The sequence below is a fragment of the Pseudophryne corroboree genome, chromosome 8 (genome assembly GCF_028390025.1).
Source record: "Pseudophryne corroboree isolate aPseCor3 chromosome 8, aPseCor3.hap2, whole genome shotgun sequence".
In the NCBI taxonomy this organism is placed as follows: Eukaryota; Metazoa; Chordata; class Amphibia; order Anura; family Myobatrachidae; genus Pseudophryne; species Pseudophryne corroboree.
In genome coordinates this window covers 457496205-457518141 of record NC_086451.1, presented here as the reverse complement: position 1 = coordinate 457518141, position 21937 = coordinate 457496205, and the positions used below count along the sequence as shown (strand labels likewise).

Below are 21937 nucleotides of genomic sequence, written 5' to 3'. Positions count from 1 at the left end.
AGGACCCACGGGTCCACTTGTGAGTGAGCCCATTGATTGCTGAAAATCTTGAGTCGACCCCCCACCGTTCCTGGGTCCGCTTGTAAAGCCCCAGCGTCATGCTGATGGCTTTGTAGAAGCCGGGGCGGGCTTCTGTTCCTGGGCAGGGGCTGCGTGCTGCCCTTTCTTACCCTTTCCTCTGCCTCTCGGCAGATAAGACTGTCCTTTTGGTCGCTTTTTATAGGAGCGAAAGGACTGCGGCTGAAAAGACGGTGTCTTTTTCTGTTGTGAAGGGGTCTGAGGTAAAAAGGTGGATTTGCCGGCAGTTGCCGTGGTCACCAGGTCCGAAAGACCGACCCCAAACAATTCCTCTCCTTTATATGGCAATACTTCCATATGCCTCTTGGAATCCGCATCACCTGACCACTGTCGCGTCCATAAACTTCTTCTGGCAGATATGGACATCGCGCTTACTCTTGATGCTAGAGTACAAACATCCCTCTGAGCATCTCGCATATAAAGAAAAGCATCCTTTAATTGCTCTAGAGTCAATAAAATACTGTCCCTATCCAGGGTCTCAATATTTTCAGTCAGAGAATCCAACCACACTACCCCAGCACTGCACATCCAGGCTGAGGCTATTGCCGGTCGCAGTATAACACCAGTATGTGTGTATATACTCTTCAGTGTAGTTTCCAGCCTCCTATCTGCTGGATCCTTGAGGGCGGCCGTATCAGGAGACGGCAACGCCACTTGCTTTGATAAACGTGTGAGCGCCTTATCCACCTTAGGGGGTGTTTCCCAGCGCGCCCTAACCTCTGGTGGGAAAGGGTATAATGCCAACAACTTCTTTGAAATTAGCAATTTTCTATCGGGGGTAACCCACGCTTCATCACACACATCATTCAATTCCTCTGATTCTGGGAAAAATACAGGTAGTTTTTTCACCCCCCACATAATACCCCTTTTTGAGGTACCAGCAGTATCAGAGATCTGTAACGCCTCCTTCATTGCCGTGATCATATAACGTGTGGCCCTATTGGAAAATACGTTTGTTTCTTCACCGTCGACACTAGATTCATCTGTGTCGGTACCCGTGTCGACTGACTGAGGTAAAGGACGTTTTACAGCCCCTGACGGTGTCTGAGACGCCTGAACCGGTACTAACTGGTTTGCCGGGCGTCTTATTTCGTCAACTGACTTTTGCAGTGTGCTGACATTATCACGTAATTCCATAACTAAAGCCATCCATTCCGGTGTCGACTCCCTAGGGGGTGACATTACCATCATCGGCAATTGCTCTGCCTCCACACCAACATCGTCCTCATACATGTCGACACACACGTACCGACACACAGCAGCCACACAGGGAATGCTCTAATCGAAGACAGGACCCCTTAGCCCTTTGGGGAGACAGAGGGAGAGTTTGCCAGCACACACCAAAAGCGCTATAAATGTATAAAAACAACCCTAGAAGGTGTTGTTTACTATATATGCGCTCTTAATATATAAATATCGCCAATTTATGCCCCCCTTCTCTTTGTTACCCTGTTTCTGTAGTGCAGTGCAGGGGAGAGTCCTGGGAGCCTTCCTCACCAGCGGAGCTGAGCAGGAAAATGGCGCTGAGTGCTGAGGAGAATAAGCTCCGCCCCTTTTTCGGCGGGATTTTTCTCCCGGTTTTTAAGAAACTGGCCTGGGTCAAAATACATACATATAGCCTTAATGGGTATATGTGATGTATTTCTTTTGCCACTAAAGGTAATTATATTGCTGCCCAGGGCGCCCCCAGCAGCGCCCTGCACCCTCCGTGACTGAGTCAGTGAGCCGTGTGACAACAATGGCGCACAGCTGCAGTGCTGTGCGCTACCTTCATGAAGACTGTGGAGTCTTCTGCCGCCTGTTTTCCGGACCTCCGTTCTGCCGTCTCTTCAGCGTCTGTAAGGGGGATCGGCGGCGCGGCTCCGGGACGAACCCCAGGCTGACCTGTGTTCCGACTCCCTCTGGAGCTAAGTGTCCAGTAGCCTAAGACTCCAATCCATCCTGCACGCAGGTGAGTTGGAAATCTCTCCCCTAAGTCCCTCGATGCAGTGATCCTGTTGCCAGCAGGAATCACTGAGATTGAAACCTAAAAAAAAACTTTTCTAAACAGCTCTTTAAGAGAGCCACCTAGATTGCACCCTCTCGGACGGGCACAAAAACCTAACTGAGGCTTGGAGGAGGGTCATAGGGGGAGGAGCCAGTACGCACCATGTGACCTAAAAGCTTTTTTAGATGTGCCCTGTGTCTCCTGCGGAGCCCGCTATTCCCCATGGTCCTGACGGAGTCCCCAGCATCCACTAGGACGTTAGAGAAATTTCAATTTGCTAAAAGATTAACTGCAATAAATATGAATGCATTAGACTTCATGATGAAGCCTGAGAAAGGTCCACTTGAGATACTCAGCACTTGTGATAATAATAGTAGTATATAGCGTGAAGTGAAAATCAGCCTGTTGCCGGCAAAAATATATTTTCGCCAGCAAAAAGCCTCTTCATTCTTTGTTAAATATGACCGTAAGTTTTTTCCACATTGTTAGAGTAAGAAGAAGGAAGCAACTAAAGGATAAGATCAGCAAATCATCTATAACCAGTAATGATACTGTGCCTACAAAAAGACAATGGTTGAGGATATCTCCTGTTATCTCCTATAAGGAAGATACTTAAAAAAACTTTTTCTTAATCCATGTGTTGGGAGATCTCCGTGCCTTTCTGTAATTAGTGGAATGAGCTACATGACATGTGTCAACTATAAATATCAAACCTCATTGAGAACATTGAGAAATTACATGTCTTCCTAAACCACAATTTCTAATGTTGTTTCATATGCCTGTGTGTGTGTAAACTCATGTTCTGTTTAATTGTTGTTAAAACTCTGATGTGCTTTATCGAGTTCAGCACTTGAAAAAGGTGTGTAAAAAGAATTCTAAAACCATGAGGTGGGGTTAAAGTATAAAGACGTTTTACAAAGGTAATGAAAATTGTGAAAACGGTCACTTCTTAAGGCTCTCTCTTTCTACTAATGAACTGAAAAGTCCATCTAACCGTACAGAAGTTGCAGAATTTGGAGGATGGAATGGTCATTTCTATTTTATTAATGTTTAATTTCAAATAAATTTGTTTTGCAATTGTATGTTTTGGGTCATTTTGTTATTTTTTTTTTGTATGCATTAAGCATTGTGACCTTCTATGTCACATCAATTTAACAATGCTCTGTCTTTGTGTTCTTAAATGCACATGTAATTGTTGCTTGGTTGTTAAGGCAGATATTTTTGGAGTTTATAAGAAGTCTGATTACATTTTTAGATTAGTAAGAAAGTAAATGAAGACTTCTTAAAATATGTCAGCTCTTGAACCAAGCTTTCATTTTAGCAGAACCAAGCGTTTAATAATGAATGTGAGATATAATATAAGGGATTTGTAATCCCTTTAGAAAGACAGGGAGGTATCTATCACACCCTCACGTCACGACAACTATGCATTATTATAAATCACAGTCTAAGAAATAAAATGTAGCATTTATATTCCATTATCATGTCTCACCCCTTAACAAAGCTATCAGAGGTTCCTCCTGGCTTAACGGCAGTCAGATTTTTGGCCTCTTTAATCCAGACTTGAAGTTCTCCTCCTTCGTCTGATTTACCTTATACAAAAAAATAAAATAAAAAATGGCATCTACACCACAGCTCACACACAAGCTGTAACAGCGGTCATTAGTCCGGTACTGTCTAGCTCTATTCTGTGCTCTTCACCAATGTCTTTATATCACCACCCAAAGTTGTTTATTTACGTGGGGCTAGGTTAAGGTGGATCATTTGTGTTAAAAATATGTCAACCACCAGTGAAAAGTAAATGCTAGGAAATTCGGTGGTATCACCATTCCTATGGGGAATATGGATTAGAATCTGGTCAGAAAACAATTATAAAAAAATTAAAAAAAAAAGACTAAAGGCTTAATAAGAACAAATTTCCTTCCCTAACCCCTTCCAGAGCTCGATATAAAGCACCGCAGACCCTGAGAGTGAAACATGCAAGACTGAAGGTCACCCCAAAATCCCCAAATGGTGCCAGTCCTCCATCACTTGTCCACCCAGCCAGCCCCAACCCTACCTACTTCTGTACTAAGGATCTCTGCTTGTGGGGACATTGTGCCCATGTGCATGTAAAGCACAGTGTTACAGGAACAATCAGATACATGGTACACTGCAGATCTTTGTTCTTCATCTTACTATACACATATCTGCCAGTTCTATACCCATGGGAACTAGCAAACTGCATTTTAGGGTAAATATTAACAGGCCCCCGGATTCTGCAAAAGTATCTAGTGGATTTATATGAGCAATGTCCAATAAGTGATTTATTTGGCTATTGTTCCCTGTTCCAGCTACTCGAAAATTGTGTTGGTTGCTTTAAATCATTTTGCCGGATATCACAATTCTGGATTCCTTCCTGATGCCTGAAGAATAAGGACTGCCGCCTGAAATGGGCTGTTGAAAACTATTCCTGCAAGTAGTAGTATAACTGCAATTAGGAACCCCCATTTTTGGATTCAGATACCCTGCTGAATCGCATTCGGGTCCGAATACGGCCGCATTCGGAATGCAAATAGGAACCCTATGTGCGTTGCCCGGAGTACTGATTAGGCTCTAGACTACTTCTCTATAGACACAGCAATACTAGTACCCATTATACGACTAATGAATCAGACAAGTACTCACTTTTTCTCCTCTCACTTCCGCTTGTGGACTTTGACGGCGGAATGTACTTTAAGGAGACAACCAAGTCCCCTTTGTAGTTGGACATGTAGCCGGGATCTGCGTTGCCCTGTAACACAACCGGAAAACGGTGATCAGAGGCAGACAATACACAAGTAACACAAGCTGCACATGCAGCCTTGTCAGCAGCCGAAGTCAAACGTGGAGCCAGAGGTCCCATCCTATATAATAAAAGGCTAACACTGTTCCTCGCCTCTATGGGGGGGGAATTAAAGTGTTTTGCGCGCCGGCGGCCACTAGATGGCACCCGACAGAGCAATTCAATTGTTGCTCCGTTCAAGCTCGCACGCTGACATTACTGTTATGTTGCCTCGTCATGTTCATGGGCTGGTGAGTAGTGAATAAATATATATATATATATATATATATATATATATATATATATACATACATATACACATATATACATATACATACATACATACATACATACATACATACATACATACACACACTTCCTGCACCTGCAATCTATTTTGTTGCCTGTAATTTTTTGATCATTACTACATAAATCCAGTGTTTATCGTACTAATGATACAGTAATGATATTCACCTTGAGTATATGATATAAAAGGAAAAGGGAAGAATACTTTGTTTCAAAATATATTAATACTATTTTTTTTAATGATTGTTGTAGAATATAAACATAAAATAAATAAAAAAAGTGCACATCTTACTCCTACAGAGAGTGTAAGGTAACATACGGTTATATATAGCTTCCGTATAATCCGTATTCAGTTTGTTACAGTGAGATCGTTAGTAGGGCACGTCATGCTGGGGTAAACTTTAATAAATTACTACTAGAGTAGAACCACTGTTTGGACTACATTATTTATCAGCAGAGCTCCGCGCAAAACTCTGCAGCCAAAGCCATCGCCCATGGACGCAAACACGCGAAAACTGGCAAGTGACAAAGGAAAGAGTAACGGAACACTGGACTGTATAAGCCTATGGTGGACCAGGCAGACAGACCTACTAGAACCAATACTACCTGCACTATTGGGCAAACTAAGCAATACTTTACTCCCAACGCAAACTCTGTCCGTACTCCAACACAACCCATAACACAATACTACTCCAACACAACCCATAACACAATACTACTCCAACACAACCCATAATACGATACTACTCCAACACAACCCATAACACAATACTACTCCAACACCACCCATAACACAATACTACTCCAACACCACCCATAACACGATACTACTCCAACACAACCCATAACACGATACTACTCCAACACAACCCATAACACAATACTACTCCAACACAACCCATAACACAATACTACTCCAACACAACCCATAATACAATACTACTCCAACACAACCCATAATACAATACTACTCCAACACAACCCATAACACGATACTACCCCAACACAACCCATAACACGATACTAAGTGTGACTGGAGATTGTGGTTATAGCCTTGCTATTAAAGACCTGTTAATAAATTCTACACAAGCCTCTGTAATCTTATGCACACATATGAGGGCAGATGAGACAAACCTTCCCATGCAGCGGAAGACATTCTTCAATTGTGCTGTCGAAGTTCCAGGAATCTAGAGGCAGATTCACCTCTCCAAGGAAGGTGTTCCTCCCAAACCGATCATGGTGCCACACGGAGAGTTGCAGGGTTCTCATAAGAAGGACCGACTCTGGGACTATGTACTTCGGGGAGAGAGGAATCGGAAAATGTGTAATTAAGAAAACAGAAACATTTACATAATAAATGGGGACTGGGAGTTTTCTCAATCACAGATGAAATTTACTTGGTCGTAAGAAGACGTTCGCAAAGCCACAGATCTGTTTTAAGATCGTCAGACAGACCAGAAACTGTTGTACTTACCTGCAGGGTTTCACCATACAAAGGGTTTGTAGTGTTGCGCTTAATTGTGGTCTTGCGCTTCCCTTGGCGGGACTTGTCAGGCAGAAGATAAGACTTGACATACCTGGAGAGAAGACACCATGAATGGATAACGCCGCTTTCCAAGACCAGGCAATGAGATTTATTTATTTTAAAGAAAAGATGAACAAGCGCTAATAAGAATCAGTATAAAATAAATCAATAAACAGCAATTGACTGTTAGTACTTAAAAACATATATAAATATAATGTTACTATAATAAAAATATAAATATGGTTTGGTTGAAGTTATTCAAGGTTTTTATGAATGCTGCTATATAAATAAGTCTAATAAAATTAATAAAATCAGTACCAGTAATAGTACAGACACCTAATGGACTCCAGATGGAGTACCCTGCTTAACGTGTTTCATCGTGGTAAATGTCCACAGCTTCCACAGTATCCAGGCAGAGTAGCCTTCTTAACGCGTTTCATCGTGGTAAATGTCCACAGCTTCCACAGTGTCCAGACGGAGTACCCTGCTTAACGCGTCTCGCCATGGTAAATGTCCACAGCTACTTCAAACGCAATATACAGTACGCTTCAAGACGGATCCTCTGGTTCTCGAGGTGCTAAATGGCCAAACCTTTTCTTCCCTTAGCATGCTTGGCCTCAGTAGTCTTGTTGCTAATGTCCAGCAACAGTACCAGCCAGAATTAATGGCTGGCACGTAAAAAAAACATCCAAAGTCGGCACCTATGACGCACTTACCGCTGTGTGTCAGTATCACTCAAACACACTCAGCTGCCTTTGTGATATTTTTTAAATAAATGCAGTCGATAGGCGTCTATAGAAAAGTGATACTTATATCAACGATTGATGTAAAGGAAATAAATAGGCCCCTAATTCTTAACAATAGCCAAACGTTTGTCTCATGTGCTCTTCAATTATTGTACTGTAGGAGACCCCACTCAGCTGACGGGAATCTGATCTGTTCTATACATCTATTATTGCTCTTAGCTCTGTTGATACTATAACTGGCTAGACCCAATCACTTATCTATTTTATGTTCATTTTCAGTTGCATTTGAATTTGTAGAAAATTATGAGTAATTTATTAAAGTCAAAAATACTGGCGCCATCTATCTCTAGCATCTGGTATGCCTGGAAGGGCGCCACGTTGTCTAAAAAAGATCTGGCATGTCCTTTTGGTGCATAGTGCGCCCAGTTCCCATCTTATATATGTGGGGCAACGGGGGCAGGCACAGGGCACAGATTTACCCTGCTAGGGCACAGATTCTAACATCATCCAGATACAGTAAGAAGTGAAATAGTTGGTAGTGTTCATTCTAGCACCCTGCACCTTTCAAAATCCATGCAGTTCCTCTCTCCTGCCTGGGGTGTCACTCTCTGCTGTGGTGCTTCTCAGTACACTCTGATTTGTTACTCAGTGCTGTGATACAGACCTGTGTGTACTGAGAAGCACCAGAGCAGAGAGTGACAGCCCAGGCAGGAAAGAGGAACTGCACAGGATTTAAAAGGTGCAGGGTGCTAGAATGAACACTAAGTTGGAACACTATGGGGCAGATGTACTAACTCGTGGAGAGAGATAGAGTAGAGAGAGATAAATCAACTCCAAATTGTCATTGTTCAAATGCAGCATGTGACATGGTAGTTAGGTGCTGATTGGCTGGTATTTTATCTCTCTTCTTTCTAAGGCTTAGTCCATGACCCCAATATCTTTCAGAAACCAAGTATCTCTGCACAACTGCACAAACTAATGATACTAAGCTGTAACTCGGCTGCTGGATACAAAGGCAGCAGATTATCTAACTATTATATAACTATTACAGGATACGTGATGTTATCACTGAGCGCTCGGAATAAAGCGTAATAAGGCTGCGGTTACTCACGGGTTGGATCTCCGCTTCGCTTCGTCCCCATGCGCCAGGTTCCGGCACTCCTTCACTCCTATGCTCAGGATCTGTGTCTTTCCGTCATATTTCAGGGAGAACATGATCTCTCCTGTTACGATCACATTCCCGTAATCTCCGGCCTCGCTGTAAATGCTCATCATACTCCCCAGGGTGCTCTGTGGGAGGGAGACCGAGACGTGAACGTTATATGGGTGGTGGACACGGGGTCTAGCTCATGGTGGTGCCAAAGTTCCAGAGCACCCAACACTCTTCTACATCTGGCAAACTGTTTAAGGGGCAAATGTGCTTAAACTTGGAGAGTGATAAAGTAGACGGTGATAAAGCACCAGCCACAGGTTACTATTCCCAACAGATGTCCACATGGACAGTAAATCAAGCAAATATTGGGAAAACATGAAAAAAAATCCCCCAAAAAGTGTCAACCATTTGTGTCGACCATTGTCATGTTGACTTTTTGACTGTCGACCTATGCACTGTCTGTCTGTCATCCAGATACTGACGGATCCCACCTATTTCCCCAAGAACATGCCACAATCCACGGCCAGCTGCGTGATTGTGGCTGTGACCCTGCCGCGCAATTGCTGTGACAATGCGATTTGCCCACCCTCACTCCCACGTGGACCTAGGTATATAAGTAAGAAAGTATAACTGGAGTGCATCTTGGTCAGTTGCCCATCAGCAATTGTGAGTAAATGCATTGGTGGTGAGGGTAAATGGCACCTTATAAAATTTTAAATAAAAAACAAAAACAAAACACTCCTCCTGGACTAACCGTGGACGTCCCACTGCGTAAGCTGCTTCTAGATGTGGTCAAACGATGAATTTGCACCAAGTTATCAATATCTTCATCATCCTCTTCCTACAAAAAATACACAGGAGAAATTCTAGAATTATGCGTCTTCACTGCAAATCCAACATCAAATGAACATTTATAAAAGTATACGTGAGTATTTTGTATTAATTTTTTTATTGATCATGTAGAAAACGACATTTAATAGGACAATGGTCAGGAATGCAAGCAGTCATTTTTTATGGCACTATTAACAACTATTTCTTGCATTTGTCTGATGACTGGATACAACTATCCTGATTACAGGACTTTACAGCGGCGCTAGTAAGTGTTTGTAGAGCGCACCATATAGTACAGTTCTATTAATTTCACCATAATCATTTATTTACCCCAGTGCTCTCATATCACGCCGATTGAGGTGTGTTCCTCCTCTCAGTATGGGGGCCATGTGTGACATTGGGTGGTGTACACAGAGTATGGCAGCAATGGGTCATTGAGAGGACCACAGAGGTACTTACATGTGAGCTAGCAGACCATACTCCCACACCATGATTAGAGTACTATGGGCAATTACTTTCACTGGCAATACAGGTATCATAATTATATATCATTTTGGTGTATAGAACATTTTGCGTTTTCCACTACAAAACCCACAAGAGAGCACCCCCTCATTTGTTACACATCGAGAGGGAAAGTATGTTATATGAAGCAAGCAGACGACATGCCCTTAAACAGTCAAGACCAACATACAACTAAATACGCCTAATGTAACAAGTATCAATGCCTACTAAATAAACTTGCTTGTGTTCTCTGTACATTTACTGACTACTGCCTCTCACACGTAGAGGTGACCAAATTGGATGGACCCGGCAGATAAGGAGTCAGGCTGAGAAACCGAATCACATGAGAACTAGTCACCGAGATCAGATTGTGGTCATGGGCCGAAAGGATTTTCTGCCGTTAAGATGTTGATTGGCACCATTTGGCACTTTGGGCCCACGCACATTGATTTGGAGGCAATTTAGTCTAGAGCACAGGTTCCTGAGGACCGAGTTTGAGAACCACTGATCTAGAGCAACCAACCTGGCAATAGGAGTCACTCTGAGATTGGAGTAGCTGGGTCCTTCTGGTCACATGTATGGCATAAATTGGTGGACAAAAGACTCTACATGACCGTACATAACTGTTTAGTGCATGGCCCCTGAAGACTGGCAATGGCTAAGGAGCTCCACAGCGAAGTCTGGCTGGTAGGTCATGAAATGAGTAGGACACGCGTAAGACCTTAAACCAAATGATATTTTCCCAACAGTCAGTCTTCTCTCAACTAGTAGATCACGGAGGACACCCTTGTCCATTGTCCCATACCTTCAATATTATTGGTCAGTTCATCAGACCTCCAACAAGTGGTTTGAATGTACCTCTTAGTGCAACAACACAGCAGAAACAGTGATTTGTATAAGTGCATTTTACCTCAATTGCCCAGTCTCGTTTTATTACTGTTTTATTCCCAATTGTAAAGAGCATGGAGTATGCTGGCGATATACAAGTAATTGTTAGTAAATAATTTGCACTTGACTAATATTTTATGAAATGACTTATAAGTTTACATCATAAGTTCTCAAACCTGGTCCTCAGGACTCCAAACAGTTCGTGTTTTCCAGGTCTGTGGATCTTTGAGTAATGACTACACCCATGCTTCTGCCGGGTGACCTGGGAACAAAACTGGATTAAGGCTTTGAGGGGCCCGAGGTATTTAAGACAGGGGGGCCCTAAGGTCTAAAATTGCCCAGAAGTACATACCCCCAGCGTCCCCCCTTAATCCAGCTCTAGGTATGGCGACCTCCACTATAGAAAGATCGACGCGGCACTCTCCAGTCCGGTATAGAATAATATATATATATATATATATATATATATATATATATGTACACACACATATACACACACACATATACATATACATACATACACTAGGTGATTCATCGCACCCTACGGGCGCTCTTCACACCGTCGTTAGGGGCTACGCCCCGTTAACCCCTGCACGCCTTTGAACATACGCAGGCCGGCAGATAACAGATCCAGAAATGCAGGGCAGTATAGAGGGCATACAGAAATGCGGTCCGGTTGAGAAAAGATAGAGAGGCGTAGGGGGGGGGAGAAAGGAATGTACAGAAACGCTGTACGATCGGTAAAGGATAGGGAGAGGCAGGGTGGTAGGGAGAGGATAAAGAGAGGCAAGGTGTTAGAGAGAAAATACCGTTGCAAGAGGCTACGACCCGTTAACCCCTGCACGGTCTTCAGCTGTGCTATAATTGTTATTATATGGAGTATTACCTGCAAAAAATTGTATGGTAGTGGGTAAATATTGCAAGGGGGAAGGGCATGCAATTGTCAAGGGGGCATAGGCCTTTGTGAGGGCGTGAAGAGTGGCCGCAGGGCACAATAAATAACATAGTGTAGTATATACTGCTAGTGTATGCAGCGCAGCTTATACACACAGTGGTCACAGCTATCAGAGCCGCGTATACACACAATGGACACAGGTAGCTGAGCCGCTTATACACACAATGGCCACAGGTAACGGAGCCACGTATCCACACAGTGGCCAGAGGTAGCAGGGCAGCTTATACACACAATACCCACAGGTAGCAGAGCCGCTTATACACACAGAGCCCACAGGTAGCAGAGACGCTTATACACAACGTGCCAACAGGTAGCAAAGCACTTTATACACACAATGACACAGGTAGCAGTGGTGCTTATACACACAATGGCCCCCGGTAGCAGTGCCACTTCTACACACAACTATACTCACAGGAGGGGGAGGGGCGGGGGGTGCTGCAGGTGTGGGTGCATCGGGTTGGGGAGGGGGCAGGAGTGCCGCGGGTGGGGGAGCTGCAGGTGTGGGTGCTACGGGTGGGGGCTGGAGTGCCGTGGGTGGGGGAGGGGCGAGAGTGTAGCGGGTACGGAAGGTGCGGGGGATGCTGCAGGTGTGGGTGCAATGCGTGGGGGTAGCAGTGCCACTTCTACACACAATTCCCATAGGTAACAGAGGCGCTTATACACACAGTGGCCACAGGTAGCAGAGCCACTTATACACACAATGGCCACAGGTAGCAGGGCCACTTATACACACAATGGCCACAGGTAGCAGTGTCGCTTATACCCACAATGGCCACAGGTAGCAGTGTCACTTATACACACAATGGCCACAGGTAGCAGTGTCGCTTATACACACAATGGCCACAGGTAGCAGGGCCACTTATACACACAATGGCCACAGGTAGCAGTGTCGCTTATACACACAATGGCCACAGGTAGCAGTGTCGCTTATACCCACAATGGCCACAGGTAGCAGTGTCACTTATACACACAATGGCCACAGGTAGCAGTGTCGCTTATACACACAATGGCCACAGGTAGCAGTGTCGCTTATACACACAATGGCCACTGGTAGCAGAGTCGCTTATATACACAGTGGCCACAGGTAGCAGAGTTGGTTGTAGACACAATGGCCACAGGTAGCAGAGTTGGTTGAAGACACAATGGCCACAGGTAGTAGCTGCATTTATACGTAAAGTGCCCACAGGTAGCAGTGTCGCTTAGACACATAATGGCCACAGTATTAATTTTTTTTATTAATCCAATGTCCATTGGTAGCAACTATACTCACAGAAGTTCAGTGTGTGTGGGGGTGGGGGGTTTGTTAAGGGGGTGGGTTCAGTGAGGTGGAGGTGCCTATCTGTGGCGCTGCAGGTGTGGGTGCTATGGGTGGGGGAGGGAGTGTCGTGGGTGGGGGAGGGGCGTGTATTGTGGGTGGGGGAGGGGCGGGGGGTGCTGCAGGTGTGGGTGCATCGGGTTGGGGAGGGGGCAGGAGTGCCGCGGGTGGGGGAGCTGCAGGTGTGGGTGCTACGGGTGGGGGCTGGAGTGCCATGGGTGGGGGAGGGGCGAGAGTGTAGCGGGTACGGAAGGTGCGGGGGATGCTGCAGGTGTGGGTGCAATGCGTGGGGGAGTGGGCGGGAGTGCCGCGGTTGGGGGAGGGGTGTGTGCAGCGGGTGGGGCTGGAGTGCCGCGGGTGGGCTGCAGATGTGGGTGCTATGGGTGGGGGAGGGAGTGCCATGGGTGGGGGAGGGGCGGGAGTGCTGCGGGAGGGAGAGGGGTGGGGGGTGCTGCAGATGTGGGTGCTATGGGTGGGGGAGGAGGCGGGAGTGCCGCGGGTGGGGGAGGGGCGGGTGGTGCAGCATATGTGGGTGCTATGGGTGGGGGAGGGAGAGAGAGTGCCGCGGGTGGGGGAGGGGCGTGAGTGCTGCGGGAGGGAGAGGGGTGCTGCAGATGTGGGTGCTATGGGTGGGGGCGGGAGTGCCGCGGGTGTGGGAGGGTGGGGGGTGCTGCAGATGTGGGTGCTATGGGTGGGGGCGGGAGTGCCGCGGGTGGGGGAGGGGCGGGGGGTGCTGCCGTGGGGAGTGTGCCGCGGGTGGGGGGTGGATGATGTGAAGGCTGTGGGTGCCGCGGGTGGGAGGGGATGCGGTTGCGGCAGTCAGAGCTCGTCCACGGCATTCTCCTCTGGACTGTGCGGCAGCCGCAAGACTCACCGGGTGCAGTGCCACCAGGGTGCAGGGAGTGTACAGGGAGGAGGGAAAGAGGGGACTGGGTGGGGATGGGCGGACCCAGGGAGGGGACTGTTCCTGGCCTGCATCCAGCCACCCAGATCTGTGCCTGTGACTCCGCCCAGTGTTAGAGAGCCAAGCACAGAGTCACAAGGCTATTATATAGGATTATATATATATATATATATATATATATATATATATATATATATATATATATATATATATATATATATATATATAGTCTCTCCTCCAAGGAAGCAAACACAGCCACAGCGTCCGGTGCTCCACTCGTCGCTAAGAGTCCCTCCTCCTTCTTCAGTGTAGCCAGCGGCGCGCCACTGACTGAGCCACAGGCTTGCTGAGCTGGACAGCAATTGGACAGCTGAGCCGTCGCTCAGCTGTACTGACTACAGCTCTACTACGGCGCCGATATTTGACAGGACAGCGAGGATCCGGGACTCGTGAGCGCAGCACTGCGGATCAGATTGAAGGGAGATCCAATCTGCGGCGGGGGGCCGTTTTAGATAGGGGGGCTCAGGGTACTTACCCCCAGGGCCACCCCCTTAATCCGGCTCTGCCTTGGAAATGTGAGCTGGCTGTTTGGGGTCCTGAGGACTGAGTTTGAGAACCCATGGTATACTTTTAAGGGAAAGTACAGAGATCTGATAACTGTAAATATAACTATACATCGTTATTTTCTGAAGGGATAATTTATTGTATGAATGAAATCCAAGATGGATAATACATACCATATTATCCATATTAAGGCCTGGAACAGACTTACTCCTGTCACCCATCAGGTTTTCCTCTTCCATTTTCTCTCTCTTGCGGAGATCGATGACCGATTTACTGTAATCTGAGAGAATAATGGGCGACTGATAGTTAGAACAAGAAGATGTATTTGTGATTAAAATAACGGAACAAATATAATCTTCTCCTTTCTACCTGATGGCTTTGGGAGTCTGCGAGGATTTTTCTTAAAGATGGTGTCACTCTCGTCTGCGGAGCCTGCACTCCGGTTCCCGAGACGTGGCTCCTACAGCAAAAACAAAGTAACATACTTGGAACATACTCAGGAAATGCTACAAAATCAGAGAAATAGCTACAGTTACAGGCCCTACAGACGTTAGGGATTTTATCAACCAATGATATTATCGCTGGTCGATTTTTCCGCCAGCAATTTTTGCCTACACACTGGACGATATCGATGGCTAAGTTGGACGGTATGAGAGTACATACATCTAGATCGTCCAAATTGACTTGCATGTATAAACGAGGATAGATCAACGATGAACAATCGCGGGGCCACACATCGTTCATCGTTGCTGTATACACACTGACCGATATGAATGATTTATCGTTCATTTTTTAAAGGATATTGATCATCGTTATCGGCAAATGTGTAGGGTCCATTAGTTTGGTGTCGCGCTCGGCCAAAATTAAGGAAACCTCAAGCCTAGAAAATAATACACTATGGGGCTGATTTATCAATGAGTTTTAGCATACTCAATCAGTTTTAAAACCCGTTTTGTATAATAAATGGTGCTACAGCCAATAAAACTCATTGCATATGATAAAACTCATTGATAAATCAGCCCCTAAGACGGGGGATTTTTATCCGCACGCCCTAATTAATGAATTATATAAAAGGCGCTGGCTGTGTGTAGGGAGATGGTCTCGCTGCTTAAAGGGCCTGATTCCGAGTGGCATGCAATGACAATGTCAGACGCGGTCGAGAAATTATTTTCTACTGTGCATACATCTAAGCTGCACCGAACCTACGTCCAGAGTTTGTGCACATAGGTGCAACCGAGACGCATGATCTTAGAAATGTATTACATTTGCCTGATCATGACTGGGAGGTGGCGTGGTGGGCTAACCGGAAGACCGGAGATGTACCGTCTTATGGACGTATCAATGAAGTGGTTACATGCGCATTATCGATCACCTTGGATGCCGTATTCTAATGGAGACTCAGCACCTAACATGTGGCCGCCGCAAGGTTCACTGTTGCTAGAAGTGGGCGTCTCAGCCCTTGTAGAGTCAGAGGCAACTGCGGAAAAAGATGCTAACAGCCCCAAAGTGCGCGCCTGCGCTTTGCGTATTATCTAGTCAGTCACAGTAGTGTATCATCATTTATCTATCTATACATCTTATAGATGAGAGCGTCTGTTTGTTTGTCTGATTGCAATCATCTCTGAAACCACTCAACCAATTGCGATGCGGTTTTCATCATTGTGTAGGTAGTTTTCCCAGGTTTTAGGCTAAGTATCATCACGATCGGATGTCGGGGGGATGTGGACGGGGCTCCGTGGGGAGGGGTTCCATGCACTAATCTCAGCAAATCGGTAGCGACAGGCATATGTGCCTCAATACTAACCGATTGGTCGTCAGGGCACTGTGGGCGGGGCTCTGAGGGAAGGTGTCCCCTGCACTGCTCTTGGCATGTCGGCAGTCTCAATAGCAACTGATCATAACATCGCAGCACATTTGTAGGTAAGCGTCGTAACACCCTCCACGTTCCCCTATACAATACCAAAATTCCAAAACCCTAGGTAACTGACTACTGTTATCACCAACTTAGGGGTCTTGTCCCAACCAACCAGCTCCTAACTGACATTTTTTAAACCCAGCCTGTGACACGTCAGGCGCTGATTGGCTGGTACTTTATCTCCAGCTAAGACTTAGTAAATAGACCCCTTCCACCCAAGCGGAGTGGGTACTGCAGCTAGCGTAATAATAAAGGAGGGTGTGTAGACCAATGCAGCTGTCTTTATAGTGTGTATACTGTACACGCTGCTATCAGTCACATTCACTCATTGTAATACTAATCACCTAGACGTAATACACAGCCTTCCCCGCTACTAATCTCTCCATGGCTTGTTTGCCTTCATTTCCCCAGCAGCGATGTACAGTAAGATGAAGACGTTTCTGTTGACTGGACAAACATATCAGTCACATTAGGCGTAATGACAAGTCTTTTCCAGGAATTAAATACTCGTACAACATCATATCACGGTGCCATGGGTACACACGACGGAGGCATTGTATGTACAAAGCAGCCCAAAGCCCAGCTGAGGATCAGCAGCTAAAACCCTACAAAACACCCACATTTACAGAAAGAAGGAAACTGCAAGATACCATAATGATTTACAAAGGAGTGGAAACTTTTTGACAGCAAAATTAGGAATTTTTGGTTCTTCAAGAACAACAAATTCCCAAAACTCCGACTCCCAGCCCACCCGCCGCCAATTAATGACGCGACAGCAAAGCAGGGTGGTTTCTCCTCAAGGAAAATGTGTAATGGGGGAGACAAAGAGATTCAGATATTAGAAAATAGATTTACTGTGACGAGAGGAGGGCTGAGGGAGAATAAAACCATCGAAACAAGGCCAGAAGGTTTCATGGAGACATGTTCTTCAGAATCTAAAGAGGGACATTCTTCTATGTTTGTATTCTACAGGCAGCCAGGGTTGGTTGGTTTTCCTGAGGAGACTGGGCACATTTTATTGGGAACTTTCCAGTCTCAAAGAAGTTATAATATTTATAGGCCCTTGATCCCACCCCAGCTTGGTTAGTTGGTCGCTATGGGGCCCACAAAGTTCTGGCTATGGTCTTGTATAGAGCATTGGATATATCAACCTACTCCATCAGAATCCGAGTGGTGGTAATCCCTGGCCCGGACAGGAACAGTCAGCGTATCAACTTTAGCTCCACTAGGTCCATAGTTTCTTCTTCCGTCCTGGGAAGTGCTCATTTTCTCTAAAGAATTTCTCCTTGAAAAACAAATACAAACTCAGTAAAACACGACTAAATTATACTAACTATATACAAGACGTACTAACTATAATATCACTTCATAAAATATATCATCACTGGGGGAGATGTAACAAATATTGGAGAGAGATAAAGTACCAACCAATAAGGTTGGGGTGTAATAATGTGTGGCATATGTGTAAGGGGCATTACTGTGTGGCATACGTATTCCAGGAGAACAGAAAGCAGCGCCAATTATCCTATCGAGTCTCAAAATTAGGTCTTCAGACCCCGTATTATCTATCAATCAATTACAGTTATAGGGCGTGGGTGGGTGGGGGGTGTACTATGCCTTGGCGAGTGATAAAGTGGAGAGAGATAAACTACCAATCTGCTCCTGTCATTTATCAAACACAACCTGTAAAATGGCATTTAGGAGCCGATTGCTGGTACATTATCTCCCTCTCTCCATGGCTTAGTACATCTCCCCACAGAGAGAAAAGGGTATTGTATTGTACTGTACTGTACTATGCCAGTACAGTGCAACACCCTTTTCTCTCCCTATCTTTTTATGTGTGGCATATGTGTAAGGGACATTACTGTGTGGCCTTATGTGTATAAGGGGCGAAATTACTGTGTGGCATTATGCGTCTAATGGGCACTACTGTGTGTCGTAACATATATAAAGGGTACAACTGTGTGGTGTAATGTGAATAGGGAGCAATACGGTGTGGTGTAATGTGAATAGGGAGCAATACGGTGTGGTGTAATGTGAATAGGGAGCAATACGGTGTGGTGTAATGTGAATAGGGAGCAATACGGTGTGGTGTAATGTGAATAGGGAGCAATACGGTGTGGTGTAATGTGAAAAACGGACACTACTGTGTGACGTAACATGAATAAGGGGCACTACTGTGTGGCATAATTTGAATTGGGGGTACTATTGTGTGGCCACTTCCCTTCCCAGCAAGAACATGCCCCCTTTTATCCCTATTTAAAATATGGGGTGGTGGGGGACGGGTGCCAATGTACTTGCTGGCACAGGGCACCAAATTGTGAATTGCTATGGGTGAGGGCTGATGGGTGCCGTGCCAAGAGAGGGGTGCTGGGTCAGAGGCGGGACTAGCAGCGGTGCTAGGGGGCACCAGCAAAAATCTTGCCTAGGGCATCAACTTGTTTGGGGCCGGCAATGTCTCTCTCCCCCACCCACTCTTTCCCTGTCTCTTTCCCTTTTTTTAATCCTGTGTCACTCTCCTATTCTGACGCCAACATCCGACTCTCACTGCGCAGATACCGGGCTTTGTAATATTATATAGACGATATCACTTTATATTTATATTTGTCCGTGCACTTAGCATTTCCAATAAAATTTACCTGACATAAACTATATAATCATAATTTCAGTTATATATATATATATATATATATATATATATATATATATATATATATATAGAGAGAGAGAGAGAGAGAGAGAGGACTGAAATTATGATTATATAGTACACATACGAAAGTCCTCACTCATTCTCTTACTTCCCGATATGTTAGAAAGATGAAATGTAACATAGGTATTCTTCAGGTGGGAACTAGGAAAACTATGTATTTAGAATTTTAATAAACCTCCCTAAGGGGGTGAAAAGAGGGTTGACATAATGACATCATTACTGATGCGTGGCTTGCGTTGCATGAACGAGAACGCCCAAACGGACAATCGGATAAAAATTTGGATTGCACCTCCAGTGTGTAGAATTTAATAAACTACAAAAATGTTCCTATCACTTTTTACCGTATCTGCTACGGGTGCTCCTCGGGTAACGCCAAGAACCATGGATTAATATTTACTTACATTAAGACGCCTCAAATTTACAGCTCTATAGATTGACCAAATTTTTAACACTCATTTATATTTACAACCGTGAAAAACAGAAACTCCTGTGAGAATAACGGGTAGAACAGCTAGTTTCAATATAAAATTAATTTTCTACAAGAATAATGCTGCATACAAAAGGGTGCACGAAGACAACAAATCTGTATGTAAGTCTATGAAAACATATGGCAATTTCAGGCATCTTAGGGTTAATTAGCTCAAGTGCTTCTTTACAGAATGTACCCTGATGCTACAGATCTGATACCTTTGGCTCTATAGGAGTCAATGGACACTGTAATTTAGGAGGCTGCCACTAGGTGGAACTGCAACATCCCAAAAAGAGAAAAGTTGGCAACAGAGAAGGATTTCAATGGTTGCATATGTACAGTGGAGACTGATGGATGCTGTGACGTGCAGCAGGGGTGAGGTGCCACTAGTCTGAAGAGAGATACTGGGCAAACAACAGCGCTGAAGTGATGACAAGTGCAAAGGGCCATTGAATGCCCACCGATGATGCACAGGGGACAACAGCAGAAGTGAGGCTGAGATCTTGAAACAACATTGGGAGCAGCAGCAGAGAGTTAAAGCTGTTAAAAAGGGAAGCTTCCCTGTCACAAACATATTGAGAACATGTTGAAAGCATACTGAAATTAAATTGAAAGGTCTGAGGAACTCGAACATTTACAAAAAACTGAGCTAGAGATCCGAATGTGCTGACAACGTGTAGTTTGAGTTACTATCAAACTAGTGACTGAGTCTTAGTATAAAGAGAGGAAGTCATTTTGTGAGCTATAAGCTGATTAAAGTGCACTTTGGAACTGAGCTTCTGATACTAATGATGCTTAAGATAAGTGTGCTACTGAAAGTGCAACTGTGTTTATAGTGCTTTATGACTGGAAAGTCAAAGCTATTGTTCTCTGGAATCAGGAAAGACCAGCAGATACTAATCCTACTACGTTTGCCTATCGTGGACAGTGACCACCTAGCAAGAGACTACTCCAATGACATAACTTTGTGTTCACTTTAAAATGAAATGAATGTTTTGCTATTTCATTATGCGTGTGTTTTGGGAAGGGTATTGTGTGTTAAAACATTGAGTGTATTGAAGCAACTGAGAAACTGCATTTTTCCTACTTATAGCCAAAAATAAGCTATCTATTAGAAAGAGTTATTGACCAATGCTTATTTACTACTGTATTGCAAACTACTGTGTTACACGTGTCATATACAATTTGTGCTGAATTGCCTGTCATATGTATGGTTATCATTAGTGAGTGACTTGCCCTGGTGCAGTGACTTTCCCTAGACCAACATCCTTTTATACCCCCCTTTAATAAGTCTACTTGATTATTTTATTTATCAAAGCTGTCACTTTTTGTCATTTCACTGTGTATACGAGACTAGCCTCTCTGCTACAGCCTGAGGTGGATAAGCTTCTGAAGCTGCCGTCTCAGCTGTCAAGTGCCATCTACACCTACCTTATCAGTGTTGACCAAGACACCCTGGGTACCACACATATAATACAAGGACTAAGCATAAAAGACAGTCACATGGTCAGGATGTAGCCGGAGTGCTTCTATATAGAATGTACCCTGATGCTACATACAATACCTAAGTATAGGAGACATTCACCTTTACTTAGCCGGAGTACTTCTTTATACAGTGTACCCTGAAGCTACATACAATGGAAGCAATTGTTAGACCTCTTCTTAAAAAACCTAATTTAGATCACGACTGCATGACAAACTTCAAACCTTCCTTTTCTAGGAAAGGTTATTGAGAAAGTGGTTGCAAATCAACTGGAAACCCGCCTGATAACCCACGATATTTATGATCCATTCCAATCAGGATTCAGGAGAAGACATAGCACTGAAACAGCCCTAGTGTGTGTGTTTTAAATGATCTTCTGATGACAAGAGACAGAGGTGACTGTTCAATATTAATCCTTCTGGATCTCTCTGCAACATTTGATACCTGTGGACTGGATGGCACAGTCCTAAGCTGGTTCAAATAATTTCTCACAGGCAGGTCACAGAGAGTATCGTCTGGATTATACTCATCAAAACCAGTGCCATTGCCATGTGGTGTCCCACAAGGTTCCATACTATCCCCCATGCTGTTTGCAGTATACATGCTCCCATTGGGTGAAATAATCAGGCGCCATGGGCTAGTCTACCACTGTTATGCAGACGATACACAACTGTACTTGTCCTTTGCTCCGGCACTGATAACCCAATAACAACCCTAAATGGCTGTCTAGCTGAGCTCCAGGAGTTGATGAGTGCCAGTTGGCTGTGACTGAACACGGATAAAACAGAGGCCCTTATGATAGGA

At 44.7% G+C, this 21937-nt stretch overlaps 1 protein-coding gene across 2 annotated transcripts in view; it reads right to left on the bottom strand.

Moving 5' to 3' along the window:
- SYTL4 (synaptotagmin like 4) overlaps positions 1–21937 on the bottom strand; it is a 115349-nt gene that overhangs the window by 13442 nt on the left and 79970 nt on the right. For both annotated transcript variants that reach the window (XM_063938346.1, XM_063938347.1), the window contains exons 7-15: positions 17627–17756; positions 14926–15016; positions 14730–14836; positions 9353–9439; positions 8557–8735; positions 6649–6751; positions 6309–6470; positions 4733–4838; positions 3558–3657 (exon numbers count right to left, since the gene is read on the bottom strand). In XM_063938346.1, coding sequence (XP_063794416.1) covers positions 3558–3657; positions 4733–4838; positions 6309–6470; positions 6649–6751; positions 8557–8735; positions 9353–9439; positions 14730–14836; positions 14926–15016; positions 17627–17756 — 1065 coding nt within the window. The remainder of the gene's footprint in view (positions 1–3557; positions 3658–4732; positions 4839–6308; positions 6471–6648; positions 6752–8556; positions 8736–9352; positions 9440–14729; positions 14837–14925; positions 15017–17626; positions 17757–21937) is intronic.